We start from the raw sequence: 13,828 nt of genomic DNA, 5'->3' as shown, positions 1-13,828 counted from the left end.
TTACTGCTTTTACCATAGTGCTCAGCTTGAATTATATATGCAAGAAGCTTTATTAGATTTTATGCTGGGAATATTTCATTTTCAATGGACACTGAAACAGGAAGGTAGAAAAATAGAAGAGAAGCAGATAGATAGATAGATAGATAGATAGATAGATAGATAGATAGACGCTTTCTGACAGTTGATTTTCTCACTGCTGAAGGCGTGTGAGGCCAAACAGTTCATTTGCCAAAGTAAACACAGTAAATGTGCTAGCACAGCACCATAAATGCTCTCTCGTTTAAATTTAAGTGTTCCTCTTTGGAAGCGCGCATCTCTTGCATGGATTTGTTCTGAGAAAACAGGTGCCATTTGCGTTTCATCAACCGTTCCCAGTTAGTCGGCCTCCTGACTCAGACATCCTGCCCAGCTGTGATGTGGCTCTGCTGTACCGCCATCTTCTCCGGCCGTCTGAAGCACCGGCATGCCCCGGCGATGCTGCTGATGCATTCCTCCTCCACCCTTCCCCTCCAGTCTGAGTTTCACCATGTGTTGTGGCCATAAACTGGGCTTATTACAGTTAATGATACCGTGGTTTAACAAGAGAACTATCAGTTGTTGAGGAAGTAAACAAAACTGCCGGTGACAGTGGCTAGACACATAAAAAGGAGATTGTCCAGTCAAAACAACCTGCAGAGACATACCAACTGCTGAGACAACGCAGGAAATCAGCACCGGAGAAAACACATGCTTTGTGGTTTTCAGGTTGTTTGTCCCTCTCAGCAAACCTGTCCTCGCCGTCAGAAAAAAAGCAAAAAACACATGGAGCATTATAAAAACACTCCACACCCCCTGGTTAGTCCTTCCCCTCCTGCTTAGCTGCATAAATACTCAAAGCTCTTCTGGGATTTAGGCATCGACCCGCACTGATAGGGACACACAGACAGAAATCTGACTGAGCGGATGAAAGACAGCTAAGCTATTTTATCAAGAGAAGAAAGAGCGGTACATCTGCCATTAGGACATCCAGAATGCTGCTCCAAAAGTCCGTCCTCTGTTTGCTCTGCTTAGCTGTGTTCTCCCAAAGCAGAGCCCAAGACCAAGCCTCTTTCAGCCGGTCCAATGACCTTACCGGACGCTGCGTCTACACCTTCGCTGTGGTCAGTCCGCAGGAGTCCAGTTGCCCCGGGAACATCACCAAATCAGAGACGCATGAGGTCCTGAGGAGACTCACTCTTCTTGAAGGTCTGGTCAGTCGGCTGATAGCAGGGGGGGCGAGTGGAGCCGGCTCTGGCGGGCTGAAGCACAGTGACGAGGACCTTCAAGAGGCTTACGCCCAGGTTACGAGAGAACGGAACCAGCTCAAACTGGACCAGGAACGACTGAACAGCCAGGTCCAGAAGCTGCAGAGCGCATTGGCCGAGCTGAGCCAGGAGACAGAGACGCTCCGGCAGAGACCCTGTGAGCCGACAAACACCTCAGGTGGAACCCTGCATGAAATCACACCTCTGAAAGGTATGTGCGCACATTATTTTTTAATGAAAATTACCCATGGCTATTTAGAAAATGGCTTTTAGAACTCACCGTAATGTTTTTGTGGTTGAGTGAGGCAATTAAGAGTGTTAGGTGCAGCAGGTCAAAGGACTCAGGAGGTACCTTGAATTCCTCCTTGAGTTTAGAAGTGTTATATTTTCATGTTGCTCAAGATAAAACTAATTACCTGACATAATCCTTTAAAACTAATCGTCTTGTTCTCTGTTTCTTCCAGGCCTGGTGGATCACTTTGAAAATAACTCCTTTCAGGAGATGAAGGCTGAGTTAAAAGAGGTTCCAGCATCCCACCTCATTCCCGAGGGAAACCGCAGCCGTTCAGGTTAGCAGTTCCTGCACACGAATGCATCTGACAGCACTGTAAATGTAAACAAATGGGAAAAAGCTCAAATCAAGTATCTCCTTAGGTTGTGGAGAGCTGCTGTCAGTAGGAGACCCTGTGTTGCACAGGAAAGCCGATGCCATCACAGGGAAGTACGGAGTGTGGCTGCAGGATCCAGACCCTCGGGGCCCCTATTACACCGAAAAGACAGTGTGGCGAATCGATGCGGTTGGAAAAGATGTCCGTCAGCTCTTCATGTATGAAGATATGGATCAGTTTTCCAAAGGCTTCCCTATGAAGGTCCTGGTTCTGCCTGAGCCTGTGGAGAGCACAGGGGCCACCGTGTACCGAGGCTCCCTGTACTACCAGCGCAGACGCAGCCGGACCCTGCTTCGGTACAACCTCACCTCAGAGGGTGTTGCATCCCGCCGGGACTTGCCTCATGCCAGCTATCACGGCCAGCACCCTTACTCCTGGGGCGGCTACACGGACATCGACCTAGCCGTGGACGAGCAGGGACTTTGGGCCATCTACAGCACGGGCAAAGCAAAGGGGGCGATCATCATTTCCCAGCTGGACCCCGAGACCCTGGAAACAAGGAGGAGCTGGGAGACCAGAATCAGGAAGAACTCCGTTGGCAATGCTTTCATGATGTGTGGACGCTTATACACGGTGGCCAGCTACACTACACACAACACCACCATAAATTACATGTTTGACACAGCCACAAATGAGGGCAACGCCATTGCTGTGCCCTTCAAGAACAAGTACCGCTACAACAGCATGGTGGACTACAACCATGCCCAGAGGAAGCTGTACGCCTGGGACAACTTCCACATGGTCACCTACGACGTTAGATCAGGATGGGCTGGTCAAGCCAGTGGCTAAACTCAAAGAGACCCATGTTCACTTGACAATGCCTTAAGAAAACACGTTTCATTAGATATGATTTTGTAAGACTTTGGCACATTTTCTTTTAAACATTCAGTGGTGTTTCTAACATTCATTTTGTTGTAAATAATATATTTCTGACAAGAGATGCAATGCTCATATAAGATATATTTATATGAGCATTTTGATTTAATTTCCCTTTGGCATAAATAAAGTATTTTTGGAATTTGAATTGAATTTGACTGTGTTCATAATTACAATAATCTTTACACCTAGCATTCATTATATATATATATATATATATATATATATATATATATATATATATATATATATATATATATATATATATATATATATATATATAAAGGGTTTCTGGTACATTTATAGGTATCAAACTTTGGGTTTTAGTCATATTCAATTAGCTGTTGATACAACATATCCAACTGGCAAACAGGTTTAAATCGGAGGCAACCAGACTTTCACTCAGTTCTTTCTGAAAACGTTTCGACACCTATCCAAGTTGCTCCAGTGTGAGCCACCAGAATTGACAATTGACTGTTTACTCTTGCGATGACCCGGATAACTGAGAATATGCAGCATGACTTTTTTATGTTTTCTAGCTCATAGACCGTATGTCCGTAAAAGGGCACATGCAATTGTGAGGAAAATAGAGCAAACAGGGTCTACTCATTGAGACTGTTTCCAAGTATCTTCAGTATGATGCTGAAAAACCTGAGTTCAGATTGTGATGCAATGGTGTGTATTAGAGTACAGGCAGTCATGATGATAAAATACAAACACAGGCCTCAAAGTATTTTATTGAGGTTGTAGTTGACCAGTCAACACAGTGTTGTGCATAAATGTGAAGTGTGTGATGCTTTTTACAGAAAATAAAAGTATGGTGTGCATTTGTCTTTGTCTTTTTTTACTCTGATACTCCTAAGAAACATCCTGTACAACTAATTGCCTTTATTGGACAAAGTAAATAGTCCAATAACGACGATAATACTTTAGTCTTCGCCAGGGTGAGTGTTTATTCTTATATTGTTTTATGTGTTAAAAGATGCTAGCGTTAGCGGTAGCGGCTATAGTGAACGATCATCAACGGTCATGCAACACATCTTAACAACAACGTTAGCCTGACAGTTGTTTATGTTTCAAGGTAAACCACTCTCAGCGTTCAAGCGAAACACCTCTGAAGACGTGGATTATTGCGAAGAAGGATGGAGAAGTCATTGCAGCTCATTGCAATTGCATGGCAGGGTGAGTAAGGCTAGGATGTTTACCACGATATCTCTCTCTCTCACACACACACACACGTAGCACTACTACTAGCATACTGACAGTGTACTTCAGAACCAGGGAGAGCTGTAACGTTAAGGGATAAACATGTTTATTCATCATTTAAGGGGCTACTCCATATTAGTATAAGTGGGCTGTATTACACATCATCAAAAATGTGCTGATATAGATTGCACTTTGCTCCTTGTGTAGATCGCAATTTGGGTTTTAAAAAAAATGTCATATTGTATTCTATTCACAGATTATCAGAATCATGTTCTCATGTAGGAGCAGTGCTTTTTTCCATTGAAGCTGGGGTAAAAATGCGAGATGCAGCTTCCTGCACAACAGAGCAGTGCAAGTGGCTGATGCCATCACATGTAAAAAAGGTAGGGTGATAATTTACCTGTTGGGCAAAGAGGAGCTAAGACAGCAAAGACCCACATAAACACAGTTTGGCATCTCAATCCTGTGATGATAGCCCTACCTGTTTTCTTCACAGCCATCAGATAAATGGCAGATTTATACTGCATATAGATATGTTATAAAATATAATGATCTTATTTGTATTAACTTATTTTCAGATTCCTGCTGCTCCAGTAGCTCAGATTGACTTCTCCTCAGCAAAATCCAAAAAAAAAAAAGCTTGACAGCTCCATTGACGGCAGGACAACTATAAACAAGGTTGGGAAATCACTTCCAGTTCCATGCCCAAGAGTGAAGAGAGGGTCAGAGACATATGCTAGTTTTTTTGCAAAATTAAGCAAAAACTGCCCAAGGAGTGCAGCATTGATGGCTAGGGAGCCTTACCACAAAGATTTCATTCCCGTATCTAGCATGCTTCCTAAAACTCTTCTTGAATACAGAACACCAGACACACTGCAGTTACCCCCCAAAGAGCTTGGAGAGCTATGCCAGGATTTCAAGATAGAAGAGCTCACCCTGTCCCAGGTCCAGGCTGTAGAGAGGTCAACTCGGAGTCAGAGCGCAGGCAGGACTTGGTTTAGACAAAGAGCTGGGCGCATAACTGCCTCTAAGCTTAAACAAGTGCTAAGGACCAACCCCTAGCAACCATCAACGAGTTTGATCAAGGCCATATGCTACCCAGAAGCATATAGGTTCACCACAGCAGCTACAAGGTATTTAGGGTTTGGATTAGGGTAAGGCAGAGGTAAGATCTGGGGTATGAGGCTGTCTACATTAAGAATTGTAACTAAAAAAGTGTTCTATGAAGTGGGAGGAGAGTCCATACCACAACTATAAAGCTGTGGTCCTTACTCTGCCATCTACTGTAGACCTTTTTTACATTAGAACAAATGTTTACTGTTTTCATAGTTCATTTGTGGTATGGACAGCTCTGAAGAGTCAACATACGTTATAGGGTTATAAGGTTAGGGTTATGCAGGAGTAGAACTAAGTATAGGGTTTAGGGTAATGGCATTGAAATCACTGAACTGGCTCTACACATCCAATACTAAGTAATAATTTCTTTTTCATGTTTTGCATGTGTACTGTTTACAGTTATGGATGCAAACATGAGGCACAAGCCAGAGGAGCATATGAGAAGCTGATGGGTCGGGAGCATGCAGGCTTCTCCTGTATGGACAGTGGTCTCTGGCTGAACCCCAAGTGGCCATACATGGGATCCTCTCCTGATGGGATTGTCGCTTGTGACTGTCACGGAACTGGCATCTGCGAAATGAAGGTGATAATACAGTCTATGTTGTAGTAAAGTCCCTAAATCTTTGAGTCTAAAGTCCTGGGGTCCGTTCTTCGTACGTCGCTAACTCAGTTAGCTGGATTTGATTGTTGACGATTTGGCATGATCTTGGATCGTTTGGTTCTTCTAAAGACATCCTGCACTTGTTGTCATAGCAACATGTGTGCAAGCTTAAGCCTGCTCGCTAACAGGCTTATTTCATGTAAACAAGATTAGATCACGGCTGTATAAACGGAGGAGATAGGGAAGTCTGTGCAGTCATGTCGTCCGTTTTTACAACGGCAACCTGTTACAGAAGGTGCAAGAATAATTTGCAGAGTTTTATAAATTAATCGTGTATTCAATTGCGTAATAGACAGGATCCTTTAGCGCAGCGCGACAGTGTAATTGTAGAGAGATTTTTCTTGGTGGCTGTTATAAACAGACAAACACATTATTTAACAGTGGCCTTTAAAGAGGAAAAAGTGGTGTTGGAGCCATAAATATAAAATATTTAAGTTATTTGTATGATAGTTTGCTTTTTATTTTTATCATATTCAGTAAGAATAAACTTTATTGTGAAGTTTGAAAGGCTTGCTTCCTGTCGAGCCGTATATTGTATTAGAAAAAACTATGGATGGATTATCTAGACACGGAGCAATACAGTTTTACCGTGTAAACTGTGGATGACTTGGAAAAGGAAAAACTTCATTTTTTATAGAGTTTGCACACGTCCTTTACTTCCCGTGTCTAAGGAATGACACTGAAATTTGGATCTCCTGACGTAACAAGTGCCTTGTTAAATTAAAGTATAATAATTAAAGGCTACCATTTTGTAGAATATTCTTGTATTTCACTTTTACTTGTCCCCATGTTCTAGTGGGTCCCGTGGAGGCTCTGACATAAAAGAACAAAGTAAATATGAGATTATTAAAATGCAAAAATTCATACTGTAGAAAGTAATAGAAACATCTACATGAACAGTATTTAAGCATTAATTTGTCTGCTGCTTTTTGCCAGCCCTCTCTCCTGGTTTTAACAGATTTTGAGGTGTTTTAATTAATGACTCAAATTCAGCAGAACCTTCAATTAAAAGCTCGTGTTCTGCTTGGGAGAAAAACTGTGGGCGTTCTTTGTTCATGCTGAACAGCCAATAGCAGCGCTGCTGATCAATGTTTCTACTATCGATACATTTCCCCTTTTAAACAAACGCATGAACACGCAGGTATCTCAGATAACTTAATCCAGCCATACTAATCATAAAAAACAGGTGTGTTCGAAGAACCCAATTAGCCGGATCATGATTAGCCGGATGAAGTCATCTTGGATGTCTCATTTGATCTTGGATGTTTTAAGCAACTTACGAAGAACGGACCCCTGAACTGAGCAAAAAAGCCGAAAATATATTTTCTAATCTATTGTTCACATGTCCTTCTCACTGTGATTTTAGTGTCCATACTCTTACCAAGATGAAGCCAATCTACGTTTGTGTGCTGGGAGAAAGGGCTTCTGCCTTATCAACGATGGGGATCATGTCATGCTGGACCGGAGTCATGATTACTACTTCCAAGTTCAGGCACAGCTTCACATTGTAGATGCAGAGTACTGTGACTTTGTTGTGTGGAACCGCAATGACATTTTTGTGGAAAGGATTTTGCCTGATTTTGAACTTTGGGATGATGTGATTCCTAAAGTTGAGTATTTTTTTAGAAAAAGTGTACTTCCAGAAATACTGGGACAGCAAGTTACAAACGTACATGTGTAATGTGATGAAAGAATGTTTACTGTAAAAATTAAATGCCATTGATAAGATGAATAACACATGGTGGTTTATTTACAAGATTGGGTTTGTCAGCAATTGCCTTTAGACCCCTCTTAAAAGACCTAAAACTATCATTACATTTCAAAACATATTTAAATTACATTACATATTTACAGATTGATGTGTGTCAGGGCTCAGGTACTGGACTGACTGATTATCCTTACCCCCCTCCTCCTTACTCCAATGGGACGACAGACTGAGAAAGATTAGACAAGACACAGCAAATAACCCCAATCTTGTCAATCAATGCTAGTGCCTCACCTGGTTTTGTTGCCATGTGCTCTATGGGCATAGCCCTGCTTTGCAGAATCTGATATTTTCTTCTGACTAAACCGATGATTCTCTCAACATGAATACGCAAATTAGCTATTTTTCTAGTTTCTGCCACCTCATACGCTGACAGCTGTTTTCTCCCCTTGGTAAATGCAGGTGTTTGTAGTGAAGCACAGTAAAATCCCACACTGTCGCCAATATTGAACCCACGGTCTGCTAGAACAATATCTCCAGGTAACAGGTTATTTAGGAGGCCACTCTCTATTGTGATCTGTTTATCACTGACTCTCCCTCCCCAGGCACAAGATATGTAAGTGACATAGCCTTGGGGTGCAACACCAATCAGAAATTTTACAGTATGGTGATGCTTATAGTTTGACCATGTTTGTGCTTGGGCTAGTAAATTAGAGGGCTTCTCGATAAAAACTTCAAAACAGTCAATTATCACAGCAACTTTACATCCAAATGCCTGTCTGAATCCCATTGGCATTGTAGCTTGAAGTACATGTCGCTCTGGCCACTCAATTTGAAATTCTAACCTTTCATGAAGTATGTCAATTATTTTATGCCAAACTCTAGAGGCGGTGGGCAGAGATATCTTAAACCTGAAAGCTAAATCTTTCAGTTGGAGATTTAGTCTCAGCCTCAGTAAAACTAAAATTAACTGTTCAAATTTTGACAGCACAGACATAGGACCAGAGGGAATGTAGGGTTCACACAGCTCAAAAATCTGCATTAAAACTAAGAAGTTGGGGAGGCCTGTGTAGAACTTTGTCTTGTCTTCATTTTTTTCAAAGGACTCCTGGTTGAACTGTGTGTCCAGTGCTTTGGTTCGAAGATCTCCCAGCTCTGTTGTGATCTGTCCCAGAACATCCTCCATCTTCTCAATGTCATCCATGGTTAGCTCAGTCTGGCATCCGGCATCTGCATAGGCTGCAATATAGCAGTGGGGAGCATAATTAGTTAATTCATAAAACTGTATTATGTGAATTGCTGTGAAGTTATCTTTTTGACCTTTTTACAAGCATGCAAGTTGTCTGGCCCAATTATACAGGTTGATTTTCTGACAATCACATTTGTAACATTTAATAATAATGCTGTTTACACATCTTAGTACAATAATTTACCTAGATCATTTAATGTCCCATTGTCCCCACTGCTGCCTTCTGATTGTGGGTTGTCAGCTGGCTGCTTCGGTTCAGAGCAGTCGCCTGTCTGCGTTAGATCGGAGCTCATACCCGGGCTCTCAGCTGTCTTTTGTAGATCCAACATAGCCTCTGCACATTCTGACCGGCTTTGTTGATCTTCTTTGAGCTTCATCCTCTTCTCTCGTTGAAGAGAGGCTTCCGATTTGGGCTTAGTTTTTTGGTAACCGAGGTTTACCGTCGGAGCCCAGTCTACCGACTCAACGTCACCCAAAGCGCTAGGACAGCCTAAACAGTCCCAATGAAGATAATCATTACTAAGTAAACGAGCATTTAACGACAACCTTATGCTATATAAACACAACCACAAAAACAAGTTAGCTAGCTAACATAACGTTATAGCTTACCTCCGACGAAGTGGTCGCTGCAGACACGGGCGTTGGCAGACTCTGCTCCTCCAGACCGCAGACGTAAGTTTAATATCCATTTTTTACGGCGTTGTTCTGTGAGCTTTTTACAGTTTTCACCTTTATGGACAACAATCTTTGGTACTCTGTAAAAGCTCTTTTCCTTTTCTCGGTTCGAACGATTGGAGCAGCCGTAAACCACACAAAACATAGGCATTGTTTCAGACGGCCGATCCTCAGCTAATTCACTTCCTGCCCTCCATCTGAATTTCGCGGTATCGCGCAGCAGCACTGTGACGTCACGTGAAACCAAGCTGCTATGTACAGTTTCTGCGCAGTTATAAATCCAGCTGTTCTGGGAAGGCCGCTGATGTTTGCTAGACATCACAGAACAAACAGCATCACTGAGACCAAGGGGCAAAGCGGAGAGGTTAGGTAGAAAGTTGTAGAGAAGTTTAAAGCAGGATCTGGTTAGAAAACAATATCTCAAGCTTTCCATATTTTGCCGAGCACTGTTCAATCCATCAGTTTCAATGGAAAGAGTATGGCATAACAGCAAATCTGTCAAGACAGCTGACAGGCTGGGTAAGGAGAAGCAGCCAAGAGATCCAGGGAAACTCTGCGGAAGCACACATTTAGTGGTGAAATCTGCTGAGAGGACAACTATGCATTGTGTATTGTACCTCAACGAATGAGTGGCAAAAAGAAAGTAATTCTTTAAATACAGTAAAAACAAGTCACAATCCCAATTTGCTACAGGCAATCTAGGGAGTGATTACGTGGAAGAATGTGCTCTAGTCAAATGAGAGACCAAAACAATTTTAATTTAGTTTCCTATAGTTGCAAAAATCTATAAATAGCAGAAAAACTGCAAACAAAAACATAAAATAAACTTTAAAAAAAAAAAAAAAAAAAGAAAGAAAGAAACAACCAGAATCTCCACAGGGAAGCATGATGTTGGCAGCATCATACTGTGGTGATGCATTTTTTTAGACAGGAACAGAGAACATGGTGAGACTCCTGAAGGTTGCAGATAGTGGACTTCTGGGGGAAAAAACTCACTTCCCATTCACCCCCCCCCCACTATCCTCAGCAACACTGTGTGTCTTCTGTGGATCACTCTGGTTCCCAGAAACCACCCTCTCTCGGGACCTGAGATGGTACTTACACATCGACAGCATCTGGAAGAAAGCCCCGCAGAGACTGTACTTCCTGCAGCGAGTAAATTATTACCACCTTCCCCAGGAACTGTCATCTTCTAAGCTGCCATCCTCCAGTCTGTCTTGTGCTCATCCATCCATCTCTGTGTGGTTCTGTTCCTCCACAACACTTGACAGGTCCAAAATGCAATGAACAATTAGAGGTGCGGAGAGAATAATCAAAACTGACCTTCCATCCATTTAGGGCCTGTACAGGTCCAGGGCCAGTAAGAGGGCAGCTAAAATAGTTGACCTAACTCATCCTGGTCACATGTCATGCAGACTTTTACCTTCAGGTCAGAGCTACAGAGCGCTGGTGGCTAAAACGAGCCGACTCAGAGCTAGTTTCTATCCCCAGGTGGTGACTCTGATGAGCACTCTAGTCAGAGTAGCCAGATATTCCGCTGGGATAAAAACCTCTCCTGTACACATTGCCCTGTTCTTATTTTTTTTCTCTGAATAATGTATTTTCTGTCATAGATTGTAGTTGCTGTTCTGCTTGCTGTTACTAGTTTTTCACACGACACGAGCATTGCAATCCAAAGTCAAATTCCTTGTTTGTACCCACAAACTTGGTGAATAAAGTCGATTCTGATTCTGTATAGTCAAAAATACAGACACTACTGTATGCTGCATAGGGCTGCTTTGTTTTCAGTCCTGAGTCGATATACTGAGTCAGGCTACAAAAACAATCCGCAATTTTTAGATTTTGGATTTATAAACCCTTTTATGTATCAATTAAGTCTAAATGTAGGCTAGCCATGACGAATTTAGGTCCCTTTGTTTTTTATACCAAATGAAAACTTACACTTGAAACTGAAGACTGTGTGATGTGAGCATTCGCCTGCGTCAGTTATGCCGTTGTGGCTTCACACTTCAATTTTTACTGTCATGTGTGGTTTGTGTAGGTGACTTTTGCTGCAAGAGCTGCCTCTCACCCAGCAGAGTATAACGAAGAGGAAAACAGTTTATAAAGAGGCGAGAAATTATCAACTGCAATCCTTTGCAACTTTTGTTTGGACACACTGGCCCAGAGAAGTACAAGAAAAATAAAACTGTAGCTTATAGAGGAGAAATACAAAAAACATCATAAAATACCCGGGAATAAAAGGGAGTGTTGAAATAAATATAGGCCTGCTCCTGCTTATTTCTGAAGGCCCGTCTTACCCCGGTTTAAGATTTGGCAGTAAAGGAGAAACAATTTATCAGAGGCAAACATTTAAAATATGCATATTTATTTCATTTGGAATAGACAAAGAAAAACTTACAAGCTTATTCTACCCACATCCTTCTCCCAGGCATTGCGGCTTCTTTGTCTAACACCTTAAAACAAACACCCTGTGAAGCTGTGCATGTTTTTTGCTTTAGAGGGGAGGCACAGTTTAGAGGCCAGAAGTACCTCTTATATGTTCCATATAAATGGCTGATTAATATAACAACTAATGATATTTTCCACAACAGGAGACATCTCCAGAGGTCAATATTTTTATGCAGTTTTCTGCACAAAACAGGAGTTCTTTATATGTGTGTGGAATTGTTAACTAAAACAGATTAACTTTACCCTTAATACAAATGAGCCAATAGATTCTCCACCTACACTAAACTGCTAACTACGCTACTGAATGGATAAAGTAATAAGGGTAAAAAAAAAAAAAAAAAAAATCAATCAGTTGATAAGTAATGAGCAGACTGAGAAATGATGAATTATGAAACCAGAAAGCAAGGACAATTAGGCAAATATCATGAACTAACTGAGATAAATCAACTAATGACCAGTTTATAAAACTAGACAGTGAGGAATATCGACAGCTTCAGGATCTGATAATAACATGAGCCAAAGGGAGGAACACCAATGCAGAAATGACACAGAGATGTGTGTTTGTGTGTCTACACTGAGTGGCAGCTAACCAGGGTAAGCTAATTAGTAGCTAAGTAGCGAGCTAACTAGCTTAGCCACAATGGTTTGGCCAATAGCAGAGACCCGCTAGCTGGCTAATCGTCAACACCACAGAGGCCAAGTGAGCTCATGGTTTGCAAATGCTGTCAAACTGGAATAAAAAGTCCTAAAAGAAGGTGGAGCAGCCTGTGTGCATAGGAAAAGAGATAGAGAAATGAGAAATTAAAGAAAATTACAAAGCTTAATAAAACAGTATGTAAAAACTGCAATGTTACGTCAAAATAGCTTCAGCTAGTAAAAACTCACTGATCAGCTCTCTTAAAGCTGATCAGCATAATTTAAGCTTAAAACAGCCTTATCTCTACCATGAGCTGCGCAGCAGACATTGCGCTCAACATCTGCTGCAGGTGTTTGAAAACACACACAAACAACCTTGGATTGTTTTTCTAAAACTAGCCTTAAAGTTATTGTTGATAATCTTGTTCAGAGACACTTTTTGTTATAACCCTTGGTGCGTAATGATGCTCCTTGCAGGCTGCCTTTCTAAAAACTCACTTATGTAACAAGAGAGCATTGGTTCTGTCAGGCCAGCTGACAGCTTTGCTAGGGCCCGGGACAACACAATCCTTTTGCCCCCCCCTACACCTGCTGCCACCACACACAGACACACCAAAAAAAAGTCAACTTAACTGTATACTTTATTCCTCCAAGCCTTTTATTTCATTCTATAACCTGCTGTTTACAGAAATATTTTTTGTCCTCCAAACAAGTCTAAGATGACTTCACTTCATAAATGTGGTTAGACCCTCTCAATCTGCTGGCCGTTCATTTGCCATCTCTGAGAAAGGCTTCTTTTTTGCCGTTAAACTCAGAATCAGTCATTTTTGTTGGCCATAATGCGGGATCATTGAAATTAACAGCGTGATCCGTCTCTGAGTGACTATGCTCAGACTCTCCGATCCGACAGAACCCCCACCCCCCCTTAGTAATGGTCCCCTATTTAAAGAAGACATATTACGTATACCTAATGCAGATATATATGTATATATTTAGTTACTCTGATATTAAATATTTTTCAAACAAATATTTTCTGAAAATTTACTTGCCTGTATTTTAGTGGTCAGAGTGTCAGTTTTGGGCCTCCCCGCTGTCCTGGGCCTTGGACAATGGAGCCGTTTGCCCCAACCCCCCGTCAGCGGGCGTTGGTTCTGTTGCTGAATGGTAAATGGCCTGTACTTGTATAGCACTTTATCAAGTTAAACTGTTAACTGAACCATCATTAGTTTACTTTGTAGTCAACTTCAAAGATTTGTAGTCCAATTCAAAAATCATTAATACTTGTTTTTATTCTGTTTTTTT

General features: G+C 41.7%; 2 protein-coding genes and 1 long non-coding RNA gene across 3 annotated transcripts; 2 read left to right on the top strand and 1 right to left on the bottom strand.

Annotated features, from left to right (window-relative positions):
* Positions 1-295: 295 nt before the first annotated feature.
* Positions 296-2,975, top strand: LOC105925182 (myocilin). Its single transcript, XM_021315671.2, has 3 exons — positions 296-1,494; positions 1,748-1,852; positions 1,938-2,975. Exons 1-3 carry the CDS (start codon positions 1,011-1,013, stop codon positions 2,738-2,740), a joined length of 1,392 nt encoding a protein of 463 aa, XP_021171346.2. The 5' UTR covers positions 296-1,010; the 3' UTR covers positions 2,741-2,975.
* A 786-nt stretch (positions 2,976-3,761) lies between these two features.
* LOC105915703 lies at positions 3,762-7,538 on the top strand. The gene is made up of 5 exons (XR_004931202.1): positions 3,762-4,009; positions 4,290-4,416; positions 4,612-4,711; positions 5,549-5,732; positions 7,177-7,538. It is a non-coding gene; the product is annotated as an uncharacterized LOC105915703 (long non-coding RNA).
* A 69-nt stretch (positions 7,539-7,607) lies between these two features.
* LOC118563398 lies at positions 7,608-9,666 on the bottom strand. The gene is made up of 3 exons (XM_036137953.1): positions 9,374-9,666; positions 8,949-9,254; positions 7,608-8,754 (listed from the first exon to the last, which is right to left on the bottom strand). The coding sequence occupies exons 1-3, from the start codon at positions 9,588-9,590 to the stop codon at positions 7,724-7,726; spliced, it is 1,554 nt and encodes a 517-aa protein (XP_035993846.1). The 5' UTR covers positions 9,591-9,666; the 3' UTR covers positions 7,608-7,723.
* Between the last annotated feature and the right edge of the window lie 4,162 nt (positions 9,667-13,828).

The sequence above is a fragment of the Fundulus heteroclitus genome, chromosome 6 (assembly GCF_011125445.2).
Source record: "Fundulus heteroclitus isolate FHET01 chromosome 6, MU-UCD_Fhet_4.1, whole genome shotgun sequence".
NCBI classification, from domain to species: Eukaryota; Metazoa; Chordata; class Actinopteri; order Cyprinodontiformes; family Fundulidae; genus Fundulus; species Fundulus heteroclitus.
This window is presented reverse-complemented; position numbering and strand designations above follow the sequence as displayed.